This window comes from Triplophysa rosa, linkage group LG21 (genome assembly GCF_024868665.1).
Source record: "Triplophysa rosa linkage group LG21, Trosa_1v2, whole genome shotgun sequence".
NCBI lineage: Eukaryota > Metazoa > Chordata > Actinopteri > Cypriniformes > Nemacheilidae > Triplophysa > Triplophysa rosa.
In genome coordinates this window covers 12,513,402-12,534,159 of record NC_079910.1, presented here as the reverse complement: position 1 = coordinate 12,534,159, position 20,758 = coordinate 12,513,402, and the positions used below count along the sequence as shown (strand labels likewise).

At 38.4% G+C, this 20,758-nt stretch overlaps 1 protein-coding gene across 5 annotated transcripts in view; it reads right to left on the bottom strand.

The window, feature by feature from the left end:
- The window catches only part of arhgap46b (Rho GTPase activating protein 46b), a 64,294-nt gene that overhangs the window by 22,592 nt on the left and 20,944 nt on the right, over positions 1 to 20,758 (bottom strand). The window contains exons 1-2 of one of the 5 annotated variants that reach the window (XM_057319176.1): positions 15,934 to 16,085; positions 14,039 to 14,479 (exon numbers count right to left, since the gene is read on the bottom strand). The exons of 1 other annotated variant lie outside the window; for it this stretch is intronic. In XM_057319176.1, coding sequence (XP_057175159.1) covers positions 14,039 to 14,436 — 398 coding nt within the window. In that variant the 5' untranslated portion in view covers positions 14,437 to 14,479; positions 15,934 to 16,085. Of the gene's footprint in view, positions 1 to 11,888; positions 12,139 to 14,038; positions 14,480 to 15,933; positions 16,086 to 20,758 lie in introns of those variants that run through there. 3 more of the 5 variants (XM_057319174.1, XM_057319180.1, XM_057319178.1) reach the window with 3 other exon arrangements.

Here is a 20,758-nt window from a genome sequence, read left to right as displayed (position 1 = left end):
TATAGACAAAAATATAATTTTGAGAAAGTGTCCAAAAACTTTTGACTTGGTAGTACATTTGCACAAAAAGGAGATTTGATGATCTAAAGACCACAATGTCATAAAGTCTTCACTCAAAGACATTGGGCTCTTTTGATTTGGACAAGGAAACAATTGCCTAGCAACCACTCCTAACAACATAGCAACCACCCAGAAGATGCTAGCATCATAGCAACATGCTCTGCACAGGCATTTTTTTAATCCTTTTTCTTCTGAAAAGTATTTATTATTACAATTTTTGCTTAGGTTTTATTACAGTATATCATTACTATATTATATTTATTAAAGTACATTAGTATTATAGTAGTCTATTTAATTACAGTAAAGTGAAAATGTTTTTTTGTGGCAGATTGATTTGTATCACCCCAGTTAAACTACAAATGTTCAAACTATGGTTACTATAGTACGATCATGGTAATTTTGGGCTTACAATAGTTTTTCTACAAATAAAACTGAAAAACCATGTTTACCACAGTTCAGCCATGGTTAGTGCTTAATGGCTTCCATATACAATCAATGAAAACACTGGATGTGTTTTTAAACTAAATCTGGCCAAATCTGGTCTGTTTTTGAGTTCAGCTTCTTCAAATGGCCACTGGTCCTCCCCTTGACTGAAGAACATAGAGGAATATACTATAGGGCCATTACTTTTCCTTACTTAACCAAACTGAAGGACTCGTTGTGTTGTTTTCAGCAAACAGTTGTGACTTGCTACTGACGACACCAACTCATTTATCATCCGAGGGCTGTAAGGACTCTGTGATGCCCAGGTGTTTCGGTTCTCACACAAACACAAAAGAGTCTGAGACTCGGCTCGGGTTAGACCGTGCTGATTGTGTTATTTGCTCTATCCGACCACAAAGGGATGCTGAGAGAGCTGGACAGGGGGCCGCAGTGCAGAACGGGAGTGTCCTGAGGGAGGACATGTTGGAAAAGTTCAAAGGGCGTTTCTCCCACAGCGTAAACAGGAAATACCAGCACAGCGCTCACATTGGGCTCAGCAGAGAGCAGCGCATGTCCCAAACTAGCCTTCAGATAGTTCCAGGAAGTTATGTTTTCTCTTTAAATGCTTTATTTCTTTCATTTTTTTATTCATTAAATGGCTTTCGTCTTTAAATGGGTTAAAAGTTTACCTCAGCTGGTCTGTTTAGTCTCCGCTCCATGCGTTACTAGTAACTTCTGGGAACTATTGAGAGCCTCCATTGCTGTGAAAAAACTGTTCCATTGGAGTCAACGGAGTTGGCAGAACTCTCTCTCTCAATGGCTCTGGGTTGGCCTACTTGTGTCGCCCCCGAGCCCTTAATATTTCCCCGCCCACTACCAATATGATGTGTTGGGGGTGGAGCGACACGTGTAACCCAGCCCCAATACGTTTGCCCATCCCCACTCTGCAGGCTGCTGCCAGGTGTACTTGTGGATCAATCAGCTGTCAAACAGGAAGCTTAAATACGGATTGGACAGTTTAACTCAAAAGACATTCTCAGGTCAAATAAGTCCAAATTTGGATCTTTCGTAAAGATCACAGATTTTCATCAAAAACTAACAATATAAGCAACAGAAAAGACAGTATAATGATAATACAGCAGTGGTGGAAAGAGTACTGGAAATTTGTACTCCAGTACAAGTACTGTTACATTGCTGAAATTGTACTCAATTACAAGTAAAAGTACTGGTGTTAAAAAAGTAATTGAGTAAAAACGTTATTTACAACATTATAACTGGTAATGCACAGTTTGCGAAACTGCTTCGCATGCGTTACAATCGCATATGTTCCCTACTCACTTATAAGGGCAGAGCACTTGATGTAGAGACTTTGGAGAGAGATGGACAATTTAACTCATGATAAAGCCGTTTGGATGAAACTTGGCGAACGGAGTGATACAGGAACTCAATATTTCTCCATATCTCGGACGAGCCTTCGTATTGTGTCCCTTTCCCGCACTTTCAAGTGCGCAAAACTGATGTTTGATACGCGCCCTGCCTGCCGCACACGTTCGTCCTCCATGATTAAACTAAATTGGCGGCAGATGTCTTGAAATCTGTGTGACGCAAGTTTTCTATGCGCGATTTGAGTGGACGGGGTCACGTGACGGGACTGATTATTCTCCTTAGCCAATCACATGAAAATTACACATATAAAGTACCGACGACAATGTGAGGAAAAATAGCGCAGTAAAAGTACAGATACAGCACTAAAATGTACTCAAATAAAAGTACACTGCTTTTAAACTACTTAAAAAAGTACATTTCCTGAAAAAAACTACTCAATTACAGTAATTTGAGAATTTGTAATTCGTTACTTTACACCACTGTAATACAGTAACATACCACAGTTAGATTGCAAAGAAGTAGTAAATTCAGCTACATTAAGACACGTAAGAAACACTGAGATGACTGCTAAAAAGTGTCTTAATTTACCTGAATTCCCACTTATTGATTTTACATATGAATTAAATGATGATGTATATACAGAGAATGTGATGCATGATAAGCATTTTTACTAGGAGGTCAGAGGAAACTGTCCGAGTGTAACCTCTCGCTGAAGCTCAGAGTCTCATGAACAAACACACACACAGGCTGATACTCAGTAGGCGGGTGAGAGGGGGCAAGCCAGTCACATGCGTCTTTGTTCTCTAGACTCTCTCTTTCTGGCTCTAATCCTGTTCTGCTCTTTTGGTGGCATAGACAAAAACGTGCAGTTTGCTTCACAGGGGTGAAAATTCACACTACTGTTCCCACATGCCCCTCTTCTATTTCCCCCCGATCACACGTTGCAAATACACTGAAGCACACCGGCCCATACTCACAGCTCCTGTTATTATAGTTTGAAAAATCCACTGTAATCCATTACGCTGAATGTACTGCTACCATGCCAACATTTAGCACAACTCGCATGACTGCAAGTCCAATATTCCGTTCATACAATATTCCTATAAAAGATCATTTATTCGGAGAAAGAAATAATTTTTTGTTGCGGCAAAGAAAATACATAGAAAACAATGTTGCAGACACATGCAGCCATAGACAAGCAGAGTAATTTCACTACTAAATATGCTTAATACTAGGGATGTAACAATATTATCGTTATCGTGTTACCGCAATAGCAAAATTGAGGTATCACGTACAGTGAGAGTTTGATATGTTACGTCCCTACTAAATACGATAAAAATATAATTAATAATATATAAACAGAACTCATAATAATGAATTCATATGAATGTTTTAGATTAATATATTTATACATATTTATATTTGTAACTGTTTATATCATTATTATATAAATATTATATAATGAATTGTATGAATTGTTATTATTATTTTTGTTGTTGTTACTATTATTATTATTGTTAACATTGAGTTGTTAACAAAGTTAAATTATTTTAAAGAATTGTTTCTCACATCTCACTGAAACAATAATGATTCTAAAAAAAGTACACAATATTTAAGAAAGAGAGGGGGTGGTGTGTCCTAAAGGGATTTGTCATGGGAAAGTCAAGCATGAAATCCAAAAAGACTTCTGTATTCTTTGGTTTTGGAATGTTGTGAATATAAAGTATCTAAATTTGTGCCTGCTTGTTTGTGTGTGCTTTTGTGCAGATTATGGGGATGTCAGAGAATAACACTGTTTAAACATGCATATTCATTATCTGTGTGTATGTGTGTGTGTGGCCGAACAAGAGGGAATATCTGTATCCCTGCTTCATCTCAACTCAGCAGGTCAAAACTTTTGACCGTTGACCTCTAGACTGACCTTACTGACCTGATGTTGGAAACATGAGCCCAAAATACTCCACAGTCCATTTGGCAGCTCTCACACACCCTTATCTGACCCAGATCGCTCACTATATTTGACAAACACAATACATAACGCTCGCTCGGCTCACGGTATCAACGCGCGTCTGCGTGCGATTTGGCAGTCGCAGTGTTTAGTTTCATATATTGAGCTCTCTGTCAACTCTTGTCGCTTCGTGAACAACTTTTGAGGGAAAAAAAATGTGTTTGAAGATGCCGAATTTGAAGGAAGAGAAAAATAAAGTTAAGATCTGTTTGAAATGCGAGCTAACTCAATTTGGTCATGGAGAGTCAAATTGGGTTAGCAGCCAGGGCGTTTTAATAAGCGTGCCAAAAACAGTGACAGGGTGAGATGAGGAGAGGAGAAGAGGCGGGGTTTTTTAACCACAAGGAGGATGAAATCCTTGAGTAACAAAAGCAAGCTTGTTATCGTTGGGTTTTCAGTTTTTACCCTACAAAGAAGAGCTAACCAATTAGATGAACTAGCATAAGCTGCCACAAACCTTTATGGCAGATTTTGTGACAGCTTCATAGCTGTCAAAGAAAAAAACACAATTATGTACTCTAGTTTAGACTAAATTTCACGCTTAGTTGGGAAGACAAACCATGGAAATCAAGCTCAGGAAATGTCTTTGTTTCTGTGATGACAAGAAAGTTAGCAAAGAACATATCAAGGAGTTGTATATCTTTTGTAAAATACCCACTAGCCATAATTTTTATAGTTTAAATTACATTTTGTTAAACAGCACATATTGAATTTTTGTCAGGTATATTTCAATCTAAATAGATTTGATCATGATTCATGCTAAACAAACAAGTTTTATTACCTTAAACTACACTCGTTTTATAGTCATTCAGACACTTTACTCAAAATATTATATCAAGTTCATAAAATGTTTTGACAAGCAATTAAAATCAAGCTTAATTGATATGACATCTTTCATTAATCTACCTGAATCTAAATGTATCAAGCTTTAGTTTTTCCAGTTTATTCTAGAATCTTCAGTATCAGTACCGTATATGTGACATCTTCAAAGATAGTTCATGGCAAAATGAAAATTCTTTCATCATTTATTCACCCTGGTGTCATTCCAAACCCGTATGACTTTCTTTATTCTGCAGAATTTAGAAGAACGTTAGCAACCAAACAATTTTAGCTCCCATTGACTTTTATTGTATCGACAAACAACCACTGAGACACAAAAGAAAGAGTTATACAAAGGTTTTGAATGACAAGATGATGTATAAATAGTAACAGATTTTTTTATTTTTCGGGGGGACTATCCCTTTAAGAAATGCAGATTCATGACAGGAAGTGAGTCATCGTACATGTTATACAGGTGTGTTCTCCAAATCTCTGTGATAATGACCTACAAACTGAATGAGGCCATGAGTGACAGGACAAACAGATTAGAGCGTAAATGTGACCAAAGTCTAGTGAGTAACCGTGAGTATACAGCACGTGCTCTATTTTTGTGAGGTTGCGCTGAGCGACTGTTTGAGCTCCAAGAACACAAGCTTATGCACATGTTTGACAAATAATGACAGAAAGATGTTTTGATGTTATCAATCTCTCTTCCTTAATTTCTGTCCTTCTTTCAGGGAAAGCGGTACCCTGAAGAAGTGCATTTCCCATGGCTACGTGCCGCAGAGGAGGAAACTATGGAAAGTATTCAGACGGGCATAAACACAGACAGCTAAAACATGCGGGCCCTGAGTGAGAGTTTCTTATGAACCGAACGACCCTCAAACAAGAAAAAAATTAAATAAAAAATACAACAAACATGAACACTAATACCATCATATTAGCATTTTATTATAGCTATTATATATTGGAGTAGACACTTTTTTTGGTGGACTGATTACCAGTTATATAACTGATTATCATTTATATAACTGATTATCATTTATATAACCATCATTTTGTATATTATCATAGTTTTACAATTTTCCTAGTTTATACTAACTTACTGTAGTAAACCATGGTTCATTTGTGATTACTATGGTTTTACTATAAACAAAATCAATAAACTATGGTTACTAAAATACACAGTATAGTGTTTACCTCTGGATGTGATTAAAAAAACATTTAGCAGAAGTTATTTTGTTTATGATGTAATTGTTTTTTGAAGTTAACTGAATTTTTTAAAGATATTTATCAACTGGTTGCCAAAGGATTCCCTGTATATTAATACATTTTGTTACAAATATAAAATTACCCGACATCATGAATATCGTAGTTAATTTCTTGTTTTATTGGACTATTATGTTTAAGTTTCACATCCAGTCTGCAGGTTGTGAGTTAGTAATATACCAGATATTTTAATACCATGAGAAACATGGTAGAAAATATGACTTGTTTATTTTTAAAGGCAATGTGTAATTTCGAAATCTAGATTCACCAACAACAAATTGTTTTTACTCAACACTCCACCGTCTGCTACTGATCAAACAGATGCCTTAAACTAACGCCATTTGGTGAACTAATGTTGCCGTGTCGGGCTGGTCGGGATACTCAAACAAACAGAAATGTTTTAATGGCACTACAAAGTTACATTGTTATTAACGAATTGCTTTATAATAGTTGTCTCTGTATATACGATCTGTTCTTTTAGATTTTTATACACAAATATGAAACTTAAATTAGAACACAATGCTTTCAAGAAGATGTCTATTTTCAGACATTTCACTGATGTGTTCACCAGGGTCCACCCTAAAATAAAAAGCATCAGTGCGTTTGGGAGTGTGTGGGTGTGTGTCCCGCTGGGTGGCCACTTCATCCAGCTGCACTGCTCTGTCTGTGCACTTCAGTTCCTCCTTTATCTCTGGCTGTACTATAAACACACACATCTAGCCCACTCTTTACTAAGAAAATAGCACTAGTGTGTACTTGATGTTACTAAAATTGCCTGTGTTATTTTACTTGAACATAATTCCTCCTACCTCTTTCTTTTTTTCTGAACCTCCATTCATCCCAGTACGGTCACCTGTGTTCTTATGTAATTGCCAGTCGACCCACCTTAAGTCTGCTACCCGTTTTTGAACATGAACAGAGTGTCTCTGTGTTCACCGGTCTGGGTGGAATGCTACTACTCCTCTGAGTCAGGAAGCATGTGAATACCTCTCTGAGCAGTGTGTGTGTGTGTGTGTGTGTGTGTGTGTGTGTGTTTGGTCCAATCTTTGTTCCACCGTACCCTGCAGGTTATGGTAGGGGTGTGCTGTTCCGATTTTAAGATGCAGATATTTTCGAAACCAATAGTTAGGCTGGGTTATAGATTTGTTAAAATGAGCTATTTCTATCTACATACAATCTACATGGAATACGCCATGTTGTTTCTACAGTAGGACAAACCGTTCTACAGATAAAATGCTGGTAAAGTTCATACACTGGACCTTTAAGTGTATGTATTAGTAATAGCTTGAGAATAGTATGTGCGATCAAATGGTTAAAAATTCTGCATGTCAAAAAAACTCCTCTCAAAAGAGAGAAACTAACAAACGCCCTTATAAGAAAGATAAAAATATGATGTGAAAGGCAGGGACAGGAAAAGACACGTCCAATTAAAGTGTGAGATGAAGGCGCTCGATCGCTGGAAGATGATCCAGAGGAATAACAGCAAAAGCATGTGCAGACAAAAAAAGGAAGCAACAAAAAAAAAATGTAACAAAGACAAACACGAGGTGGTCTGTCATAAAATGATCTCCACAGATTAAACGGGAGATGCAAAGTTGTTCTTCAAACATTACCAACCAAATTCACTGCAAAACAAGTTCTCGTGAGAGGCCAAGGAGTGCGTGTGTTTCATCACAAATCACTTTCATCCTGCGCTGAAGGAATTGTTCACCCAAAAATAAAAATTCTGTCATTATTTACTCACCGGTGTCATTTCAAACCCGTAAGGTTATTTTTCTGTTTGGCAGAAAAGCAAAACTTTGAAGATTTAAGCTACGCAATGACAGTTCATAGCGATCCATCTGTCAAACACCAACAAGAAAAAATAAGCAAAATAAAGTAGTCCATATGACTAGCGCACGATATATCAAGTCACACAACAGCTTTGTGTGAGGAGAAGGCTGACATTTATATCATTACTCATTGATAATCTTGCCCTCCCCTGGAGCTGGCGGTCAGCCTAAAGTCGTGTACAGAATTTATAAATGTCAAGTCATGTTTGGGTACAACCCACATGGGAATTGACGCCTAAATGATGTTAATGTATAATTTCTGAATCAGTCGGAGGACAGCCAGAGCTTCAGAAATAATGATGATGAGTAATAACTTTAGTCTGTTTAAAATTTCGATCTGTTCTTTAAAGGTCCAGTGTGGAGTTTGTTGGAGAAGCTATTCACAGAAATGTAAAATAATTTACATAAATGTCTTCAGAGGTGTATAAAGAGCTTACATAATGAAGCATTATGTTTTTATTACCTTAGAATGAGCTATTTCTATCTACATACACCGCGGGTCCCCTTACATGGAATACACCATGTTGTTTCTACAGTAGCCCTAAACGGACAAACTGCTCTACAGAGCGCATTTCGTAAATATGTTATCTCATTCGGGAAAGAAGAGAAAACTTGACGCCATCTTCATTCTGTGTCAGCAACCGTAGGGACGGGGGGAGTGAGCCGTTGGTTGTAATTCGCAACCTCACGTATGATGTCGCTAAAATCTCCACATTGCTCCTTTAACAAAAAGTAATTGTTTATATATATAAAAAATGTGTTCCTTTAAGAACAGATCTACTGTCATCAGTCTTGTTCATGTCTCTTAATCCACTGAGATCCTCATGTGTCAGTGTTCTTGTGTTCATGTCTTTTCTGTGCCGTGATGTGGCTGGTAAAAAGGATGAGCGCCTAAACCCTGTCTTTGCTCTCAGTTCTAATCTGAAGGGATTTCTGCCTTCTACAGGACGACATAATGCAAGAGTGTATGAGACAGATTACTGTCGCACACCCCAATCCTCTTTACAAAAGAATCTCACAGTAAGAAAAGTAAAAGTGAGTGTGGAAAAGAGAGCGTGGAGAAGACTGGAAAGAGAAAGACACACTGAAGACACAGAATTCCCACAATTCTGTGTCTCTGGCTTTAGTAAATCTATGACTCATGGCAAACAAGTTTCAGACTAATCTCTTAACGCTCAACACATGTTACACGCACACAAACACATCATAGTCGTGTCTCAAAACTTTTGAATGTCCTATGATGCCTAAACATGCTGTCTTAGTAGGCGGCTCTACTAGGTTTGTGTGATTTTGAGTCAACTCATTTTTGGATTCTTATTCCAGGCGAGTTTAAGCTCACAAGTGCTCAAGACGCATGTCTCGACTTAAAATAAACACTACATATCTAATAGACTGGTGCAGGGATGACGCATTTTTGTAGGCCAACAATGAAATTAGTGTTGAAACGGTTCCCTCGACTGAAATCCTATGCATTTTCCCCATTGACTTTTGGAAGATCGCAAAAAATACGCTCTGTGATAAACAAAGGTTTATGTTATGTTTACACGTTTTGTATATCATAATCTTTACAGATTAACACGATATTTGCTATTTTTGAAGCATACATTCAATCACCAGAAGTAAAAAGCTAACATGATGCTATAAACAGACTACACTACAGTTGCTCGATATCAACCTCACCACCAAGCCTCCAACAACTTTTTCAAACTTTATAAAAACATTTTTTTTCTGGTGAAAAATTACTCAGTGAATGAATATCCATACACGTTTTTAGAGATTTGTGCCAATGTCGCAATATTTGTGAAATTTTTATGCGTTATGAGGTTTAATGGATGTAGTCGCTTTTAGCAACTTGTTAGCAACTGCCGTTTTTAAGACACAATAATGCTTTAAAGGGACAGTTCACCCAAAAATGAAAATTCTGTCATCATTTACTGTTGTTTGTTCCAAACATGTATAGATTTATTTGTTCTGCTAAACACAAAGGAAGATATTTGTAAGAATAAGTAGTAACCAATCAGATCTCATCCCCCATTGACTCCCATAGTATTTATTTTCCCTACTATGGCAGTGAATGGGGATGAGATCTGTTTGGTTACTGAGGTTCTTCCAAATATCTTATTTTGAGCTTAGCAGAACAAAGATTTTTTACATTTATACAGGTTTGAAACAATCTGAGGGTGAGTAAATGATAAATGATTTTTGGGTGAACTGTCCCTTTAAAAAACTCACGAGCGGGTTTTAACTGTTGTGTTTTACATCATAGAATAAAATGTTTTGTTAACTTATTTCAGGTGATTTACCAAAAACCCATAGACTTTGGGGCGATGGAACTGGAAGTGCACAGAAACACACGTCATCCCTGCGGTACTGTGAAGCTGTTGCAGTGGCGCCGCCATCTTGGGAGGATCATACTCCACTGCTATTTTTGTTTTGATATGTACTGTTACTTGTTTTGTTTGATAAATGGAGAAGTCGAAAGTGAAAGAACCATGGGCTTTTCCTGAACGACTCTGCATAATGCTATTGCAGTTTTAACACAGCAAGACTGACCTATACCAAAGTTATATTTCCTTATCAAACAAGAAAAATAAAACACTGCATTGAACGCACTAGCAGCGATCCTCTCAAGATGGCGCAACATTCAACATGGTGTGACGTAGCTTCACATTCTCTATACCACCCATAATGCCATTGACATGTTTTTTTTAATGAAATTCCAAGATGACAATTACAAACTAAAGTCTAACATTTTCTGAGGGAAAAACTCATAATATTAGGGTGTTGTAGGTGGTTGCTCTACAGTGTCCCAAGTGTTTTTGGCATGTTGCGATGCAGTTGCAAACGTGTTCTGAGTGGTTGGCCAAATTGCCAAGTCAACGTTTACAATAACTGCTGTTAAATATCACAAAAGTTAAATATGACATCTAAAAATGAGCAATACTAACAGTGATTCTGGTCTGAAAAAACATAACTGATTATAACCCTGTAAACACTGTCTCAAATGAAATCAAAAGGAAAACACAAACTCCAAAATAACAAACGGTAAGTATGATTTGTACAGCTTTGCTAACAAATGTAACAAAACAATAATATTATAAAACCACGTACCACTGACAAAAATAATAGCACAGTTTTTGTATAAATATATACAGTCTCAATACTCGTGTTCCAAAGGACAGTACAGTGCTCTACTCACCCACTTGACCATTTCAATGAGTACACAACATACACAAAAATAAGACATAAAATCAGGAACACTAATACAGATCTGCATATTACCAAGCGTGTTTGAAGCCAGATTGACTGCTCTTTGTCTTTTCTGGCAAACAAATCCTACCTAGGCTACACACACACATTGACTTTAAGCCAGAGAGATCCCCATATGTTAGAGGTGATGGAGAGGAGCCCCCCACAATGCCAACACATATGCAGGCACATACGCGCACACACACTCATGTTGGGTTGGGTTTCCATGTTTTAAGGAGACTTTCCATAGATTTCCAGTGATTTTTATACTGTACAAACTGTATATTGTATCCCCTAACTCCCACTCTAAACCTAACCATCACACAAATCTGCATTTTTTCATTTTTAAATAAACCATCATTTAGTTTTATTTATAAGCTGTTTTCCTCATGGGGACCAAAAATGTCCCAACAAGGTCAATACTGCTATTGGTCCCTACAACTTAGAATTTACCAGGACCACCACCCGCATCACTGCCTCTTCAAACCCCATATGGATGAGTGGATTACCCCAGCCGTCCTTTCTAAACACATTTGTGTGTGTTGTACGTACACACAAGCCAACAAAATCAACCCCCATGAGCGCACAACTGCCACAGTTCCACATAAATCTCAATGACAAAATACTGTAATATTAAAACTCAACAGTAAAACATGGCTTTTCAAAACCTAAAAAGCTGCCTACCTATACAACATGGTTGGTCACCAAGATACGTTCAATTGGAACATTTGAATCAAATTTTTAGCTAAGATGCCCAAAAACATGGTCAGCTACCAAATGTTTTTAAGAATCCCTGACATTTAGTAAAAAGAACACACATACACACTCAGTAGACATCTTACCCTCTTAGTCATCCACAGGGTATGCAACACATGTGGAAGAAGAGAACCATGTGTCCTCCATGACCTAAAGGACTCGTGTTATGATTGTACCCAAAAACAGCTCACCGTTACCGGGCTAGACTCCTGACAGCAGCGTATGCTGAACGTCCTCTATCGGCACCACACGCTCACATACGCACTCGCCCAAAATATGTCCAAGCCTGAAATACTTGCCCTACTTTTAATTGAGTTCGAGCTGCTAATTTGCTTTCCTGAAAACTAGCGGGTGCGCTGGTCGTGCGCACACACACAACCCCACACGCTCCGTACTAGGAAGAAAGAATGATCAACAAAAAGCAAATAAACACGAGAGAATTTTTTTTAATATACAAAAGCACTGTAATTAACCAACAAAAGAAATGGAAACGGTTTTCTACACCCAAAAATCATTATAATCCACAAAAGATGCTAAAACACAAAATCATGGATGTGTGTACTTGTGTTTGCGTGTGTCCCACCCAAGTAGCTACAATTAGCAAGCAGGTATTAACACACCATTTTAAGTACCGTGAAGAAAGTGCATTCCAGGGTGTGTTAACGGGTGTGTGTTCACAACAAAAAGTGTGTGACCATTTAAGGCTGATTTTCTTAGAACATTATGCTAGGCACCCTCTCTCTCTCCCTCTCTTATACACACGGTGTTCTTCACAGTTGGCGCTCTACCAGCTGAGCACTTTGCCAAAACAGCTTCCAAAATGAAAATGTTAGAAGAAAAACCGTTAAGAGAGAGAACATGATATTTATACCCTAGAAAAGACACGGGTGTCAACACTTGTGACCCAGAAATACAAAGTGTGACATCATTTAAGATGATCATAGATGCAGGAGGCAGCGTTTCCATCTCAGCGGTGAGTCATACAGTTGCCGCCAGGGTTTGCTATGAAACATACTGTGGTTACATAGATAACTATAGGACACAGTGGCCTGACTGGAAAGTTGTTGCGTTCTGAAATGTGTCAGAGTACAGTTGTTGCCACAAAGGCATTAGTGTAAACTGTCGTCTTTATATTAATAAATGAAAATTATTCATCATAATTATTTATTCATCCTCATGACATTCCAAACCTGTATGACTTTCTTTCTTCTGCAGAACACAAAAGAAGATATTTTGAAGAATGTTGGTAACCAAACATTAAATTCCATTGTATGGACACAAACCACAGAGGCATTTCTCAAAATATCTCACAGAGTCACATACATGTTTTGAATGACATGAGGGTGAATAAATGATGACAGATTTTTAGTCCTTTCATTTATTTTGCACTGCTTTAATAGAGAATAGCTCAAGAAAACAGTGCTGGAGGGGGATTTATAATTCTGTGTAACAAGCGTATCCATTAGTTTAGGTCTTTAAATTAAAATTGAATAAATTAAATGAGTCTTCACCTTGCTAAAAACAACTTCTTTCAGCCGGATATAGGCACAACATCTACCATATATGTTGTTATGTGAGTTAAAGAGAAAGAAAGCGAAAATAGTGAGAGAGTTGTACATAAAGACAGAATGATAAAGAGTGCAAGAGAAACTCCTGTGTGAGGTCATCATTGTAGCTGGCATGGATCTCCATAAGATTTGCATCCATTTTGAATAATGCTCATTGGGAACACTCACTGTGTCCAGAGATCCGGTGTTTGACTGTCCCTCCGGCTATAATACTAAGATTTAAAGGGATACTTCACCCAAAAATGAAAAATCTGTCATCATTTACTCACCTCCGAGTTGTTCCAAAAACACAGGGAAAGATATTTGGAAGAATGCTTATAACCAAACAGATCTTTCCCCCCATTGACTCCCATAGTAGGAACAATTACTTTATAAATTTTTTTGTTCTGTTGGACACAGAAGAAGACATTTTGAAGAATGCAGGACAGCAAACAGTTCTGGGGCACTTTTGACTACCATTGTTTTTTTCCTACTATGGTAGTCAATGGGGAGCAAAATCTGCCTGGTTATAAGCATTATTCCAAATATCAGGACCCCAGACGCAGTATTTTGTTGTACTCAGGTGCAACTTTTTTGTGTTTTCCCATCAACTAAACACCACCCAAACATTGTGAAAAGTTTTTTATTTCCTTTTCTGTTTTTTTAGGAAGTCATTAGCACAACCTTACCCTTTTCCCAGGTTGCTTCTCTCCAGGCTGTCCCCTTTTCCTTTAGACGATGGTGTCTCCCTCCCACTCTCCATCTCCTGAGATAAGGGGATTGTGGGTAAGACCATTCCAAGCAGGGGGGTCCGCCTGCCATCCGTTTGTGGACCCCTCTGGATCCTTCCTTGACCCCTCATCTCCGCCTCAGAGCTCCTCTTCATGGCTTGGAGTTGAGCGAGAGGCACTACGTCGCTGCCCTGAGGCCTGTGCCAGACCGTCTGCTGACTTGTACAGTTGTAATAGTAAAAGCGATTGTTATTGCCGTCGAAAAGCTCCCACCACTGGTTGCCGTCCGATTGTCGGACAGGGACGCCGGGCGGCAGTTCCCACCCGCATTCGCCAGTCAGCAGGTTGACGTACATGCGCTCCTTCGAGCGGGGCTCCAAGATCTCTACCCAGTCAGACCTGGAGAAAGGAGACGTGGGTAATGCAGTTCAATATTTCAGTATTTAGTTGAATATTTATAAGATAAGGGTTTACTTTCCCTTTAAATGTCTGGATGTACCAGTTAAGACTACACAAATGAATAGACCGAACATAATTCTCAGTCAGTCAAACAGCTGAGAAGCCCCAGCTGGCCTGCATACTTCAACCTCCCTACTGAAGAACAGGTGTGTACAGGTGTGAGCCAAAAACCCTTCAACTCTGAGAACAAACACACACGAATTTGATCAAACTATAGCATCAATCACTCATTTTGAGGGATTTGTCAGTGGGTATCGTTCATCTGAGTTTACATGCAACTATTCCCACAATCTGTTTTTGGAAGGTGTAGTAAAACCGCTTCCCTGAATATGAAGTCGGACGAACTCTCAGAGCCAAAGCTGTCAATTAGGAGAACTGGGCACGTGGCCCGGGGATGAGAGCTTGGAATCATGGGTAGGAAAGAAAAACTGGCCTCATGCCTCAAAGAACCCGAGGACTGAGATTATTGAGAGTTCACCCAAATAAATAAAAACCCTGTCATCATTTATTCACCCTCAAAACCTGTATATGACTCTTTGTTCTGTTGAACACAAAAGAAGATATTTTGAGAAATGTGATTTTGCGACCATACAGTGGGGGCAAGTCAATGGGGGCCAGTGTTGTTCAGTTACTAACATTCTTCAAAATAGCTTCTTCTGTGTTCTGCAGAAGAATGAAAGTAATACAAGTTTGGAATGACAGGATGGTGAGTAAATAATGAAAGAATTGTCATTTTTGGGCGAACTATCCCTTTAAGGGTCCTGCTCAGTTACAGCCAACTGCATGCAAAAAACAAAGGAAATAGTATTTGCCTATTCATAATGACAGAACTGTCATTGTGAACTATTCTTTTAAACGTTAACAAAACCCAAAATAATAAAACTGTTTCAGTCTCAGAAAATATCTACAAAACAGCTTGCCAAAACACCTGTTTAACTCTCGCCATAAGGATAAACCTGTACTAACTTGACACCTGTTGCAGTCTTTCAACAGCTTTGATCGTTTTTGTCTTTTCTCTGATTTTTAAAACTTTTGCTCTTGCACTGGAGACGAGCCTTACAGAAGTTCACTGACACAGTCACAGTGTATCCTGGTGTCTGTGACACATCACAGTAAACACACATCACTGTATAACAACAACCCACACAAATACAGCACCCAGCTGGGCTGTAAAAAGTGACATTACGGGAAATCTTTCATTTAAATGCTACCACATGAAACAAGTGACATGAACACAATTGCTTGCATTTACGACCCAACAAATGCAGCATGCTGTTTCAAATAAAAACATAAATATTCAATCCATATGAGCAAACCCTAATGCAAACCAGAATTTTTCATTTAAAAAACTTCAATAATCAGCCTCGACATGTAAGAATCCACACAAATGTTACCTTGTGCTGACGCCATGAGATTAATGTTCTCCAAATCCACACTCAAAATAGGCTTATCCTATTAGAATCACCCTGCATGTTACACCAGAGAGCCTTCTATTCAGACTCAAGAAAACGGAGATACGTTTATGTGTGCGTGTAATATCTACCTCCACCGTGAGGGTCTTTCCAGGACAGCTAGTGGGCCCTACCCTATCCCAGCATGCAGAGTGACGGCCATCTGCTGTGTATGAGGGCCCTGTAAACCTAACCACACGCCCCTGACCCCACACTCACATGACCAGAAGACATAAATAGAATCCTTTTGTGCAAAAGGGCACGTGTCAGGAGAAAAGAGAAGAAGCCTGCGAGACATGATGAGAAAGAGAGCGGAGAGAGAAAAGGTGAGAAGACATACACTCCTATCATTTGACCTCTCAGCATTTTTACGTGAGCTGAGAAATTACAAGCAATCCTGCCATTTGTCAAAGGTTCAGAGTTATCTTAAAGCACATGTAAATACATTAATCATCTCGTGTTTGTGAGCATGCTCCCTATCAGAACTAAAATACAAAAGGACTCAATCCTGTTTTGTTTGCTTTTGCATAGTGGAAGTATGCACACTCTTTGTTCGATATTGCGCAAAAACAACAAACCTATGTCATCTGATTTTTACTGGAAATGTTCTACTGTAAACCAATTCTACTGAAAGGTAAAACAGAAAACATTTACTATAGTAACAGTAATGCTGTGTTCACTCCAAACGCAAATTAAGAGATTTAAGCGAGTAAATAACATACAAAGCCAATGCAAAGACGCGAATAGACACAAACTCACGCCGGGCGATGCGAATGAAGCGAATCTTTACAAATTTCAGAAATTAGCAAGAAGAGCTCATTGACACCCACTATTTTACACGTCCGGACACGTGAAGACACTGACCGTCCCCACTTGCACAAAAATAACGACCTATTCCCGTGAGTAATAAAGAGCGAGGATCGTAATGCTTCGCGTTTGGTGTGAACACAGCATAACGGTTACATTGTGGCAAACGAGATTTGCATAAAATTTTCGATTAGCAAAAGACTTTTTATTATAGGTTTTCTTGACTACTGAGGTCACTAAATGAAGCTAATTTCTTATTTTTTTATAAATACTATAGTGTTTTTTTTTAGAAAGACTGGCTACATTGACATCATTGGACTAATAAGAAGCAATCCAAGGACCAAGCCATCAGTTTTCCTCCTGTGTAAAATGTATTTCATTCTAATGATGATTAATAATAGGTCTTGTTTGCCTTCAGATATTCTAAAAGGCTCCAGATGCTTAAATGATAAAAAATGATTCCCATGTCCTATGAAAACATGTTCATTGTTATGACTGTATGTACTCAACCAGCTCTGCATGTGTTGCACATGAAAAAGTGATGTACAACTTTGGAAAATAAATGACTCTTATTGAAATACATTATTAAACATGTTTGAACAATGTTGTGTGTTGCATAGTTGTGTCTGGAGTGAAAACTGAATTTCAACTTTCAAAAGAAATAAAAAAAGCAAAAATAACTCAAAACACATGCAAAGTTTATTGAGAGAACTAAAGTCCCAAGAAAACTGCTATTTTAATCTAAATGACAAAAGAATATTAATAAATGTATGTTTTATTTCCTGTGAGCTTTTTGCTTTTCTGTGCATTTTTGTACATTATAATAAAACCCATATTCCCTTATAAGCTGTAGTAAACGCCTTAAAGTATTTTCTCCATTTTGTACCAGACTCCTCATGGGCAATTCCAGCATTATGGATTTGACATTTTGCATTATGGAGGTGACATCAAAACTCTCAAAGAATGTATTTGTTTTTGCTACCAATATATTGGTCCATCTGTTTATATTTTCCCGAACCCTTGTTTATAGTGTCTAAACACCAGAAAAAAGATCAGTCTATGCACAAGTTTTCTATTAAAAAAATAAATAAACATGCGTTATGGATGTGACAAAAAAGGACACCATTTTTGAGAGACAAGATACTTTGTGAGATTTCTTTGAATTAAAATGTCCAAACCAGAAGCAATAATATACAATGGAGAGGGGATGTCTCTTCATAGAACAAACATATTGACTATTTCTAATATAAATAATATATGAATAATAATTACATTTGTATGTGTCCATTTATGAGAAATATGTACCGTTATGGATATGACAATCCTAAAAATGGCACTTACCTGACTACTGAAATCATGCATTTTTTATAATGCTTTAAAAACTGAGTATTGGAACCACCAAATGTTGATCTGTGCTATCAGAATAGTAAAAAACCATTGATAAAAACGTATTTTTTCATGGAAAGGTTCACATTTGCCAGGAATTGCCATCGTATTTTAATAATAATATAAATGACATAACCAAAGGGAACATTAAAAACAATAAAATTGCCCTCTGGACATGATTTTTGCGACTACTGTACCCAAGTAAATTAGCAACCATCTGAGACCATTTCTGAACCACAGAGCATCATGTAATTGCCTGATCACACGCACACACACACAGCGTGGAGAACGGTGTGGTGTTTCGCAGCATGTTGCAGTCTGCCATCCCAGGACAAAAACCTACATTGACATTGTTGATGAAAATGCATGACGACATGGAAATGAGGTTTGCTTTGACCAGATGTTCCCCTATCATTCATGTTAATAAATACTGAAATCTCTTTATCAGTCTTTATAAGCAGGGGCAGAGCCAGGAATTTGTTTGCATAACCTCCAAAAAAGGGTGTACAGGTCAAAACTGTGCATTGTTTGTGTATTACTGGATGGCTTCAAATGACACCAGGGCCCAGTTGCATAAACGTAGCCGCTAAGTTAAGACTGCGTCTTAACAGCTATTCTGACAAACTAGGAATTAGTAAGGACTAATCAGTATTACTTTTCATATTTCAATTAGCACAATCTACCTTTATGTAACTGGTCTAAAGAAGTTATGGGCGTTTTCAGATTGGGCTCGTTTGCTGCGGTCCGAATTTGAGTGGTCCGCCCCCCCGCAGCGTTGGTTTGGTTTCAGACTCCACTTGATTCTGTCGAACCCTGGTGCGTTTGCGTTCGTCTTACGTCATCAAAAATGTGCACTGCGCATGACAGAAAACAGAACACGGATCAATATATTGTGTCTTTATTAATTTGCTGCTATTATGCGCAGCAGAGTAAATGACATTTGGGTGTACTGTATGCGCGTTGCATGCAGACGGCTTTCTGCTGCTTGCAAACAGACTATTTTGAGGAAGCAGTGGATTACCGTTGACCTGCCGCTCTGATTCCACTCGCAACGCTGAAATACGATGCAGCCTGCACTCTCGCTCGAATCCAAGGTAAATCATCAACATTATCATCTCTTACATGTGTTTTATTGAAGGAAATACATCGTAATCGGCTTAAACGCATGCGCAGGTCACTTTACTTCCTCATCAAGTGCGCACCCGGGTCCGTGTTGCTTTCATATTCATGCGAACATATTCATGTCACAGTTCGAGAGCAACCAAACTCAGACCACCTCCTTCAGGTAGTCTCGGGTTCGGTAGCCAGGTGCGCACCCGGGTTCGCTTGACTGCTTTCACATAAGCGATTTTTCATGCGAACCGCGCCCCGTTCCAACCTAACTCAAGTGTGAAAGCGACCTATGACTAACATCTAGAACTAGTCTAAGCAGTTTATGCAACCGGCACCAGGGTGGGTCTAAGTCCACCTGTACTTTATCACGTTTACAAGTAAACAACAAAATTCACTGTGATTGTGGAGAGTGCTGAACTTGCCAACAGAACTTGTACAGTCACACGATAAAACAGAGCTGTATGGTTTTAGAAATAGACCAGCACCCACACCGACTAGATAAAGACGTTATTTAGCTTAGGTTGAAAACACTCAATATAAACTCTCAAATGCTGCTTTTGTATCTGTGTGTGCATCAAAGGAAAATATGCTTGTTTTTTGGAAACGCTGACCTCAAAACAACTTGAAAATAGACTTTCCCTTCTTGCATGAGATGAAAACACATCAGTGTGCAATTATTTAAAATTTCATTTGTTGAGGAAACATTTTTTGCATAGCTTTAAAAGGAGATTCAGTGGTCATACATTCAGTGTACGTGACCTGTTTTATGAACATGTCCAGACATGCCGACAGAAAAGAAGTAGCTGTTACATGAATGTTTGTGGCTGGCCAACAGAGAAAAATTAAATTTCCTCTCAAATATAAAAAAACATGTTTTCTTAAAGGGATAATTCAACAACAAAACAAAAAAAATCAAACCCGTTTATGACTCTGTGAAGCACACAATATTTTGAGAAATAATGAGTAAACGACGAAAGTAGAGGTGCTCCGATTGATCGGTCGCCGATCACAATCGGCCGATAATCACTTTGGGAAGTATGATCGCAGTCTCTATAAAGGCCGATCAGATGACACAAAATGCGCGAGACCTTTTTTAACGCGCTACGAAAATGGCTTCACTGGTCTGGCAATTCTACAAGGTGGGTGAAAAAGACAATACATTAGCAATATGCAACGTGTGTACCAAGCAAATTCCAAGAGGCGGAAAGCATCCAAAACATTTTAACACCACCAACCTCAACAGACATTTGAAGGTTAGTCACGTAAAGGAGTGCGAGTACTTTGCAAAGTTAGCTAGCGCTAAGAGAGAGCGGGACAGTTCAGCAGCTCAAGCGCCACTCAACTGCAGAGATCGCGTTAACCGAAAATTCTCAGTGATTTAATTTGTCAGATTAAATGCAGACATCAGATAGACGTCTCCAAGACGTATGTGTGCTATCAGGGATGTCTATTTCTATTTCAC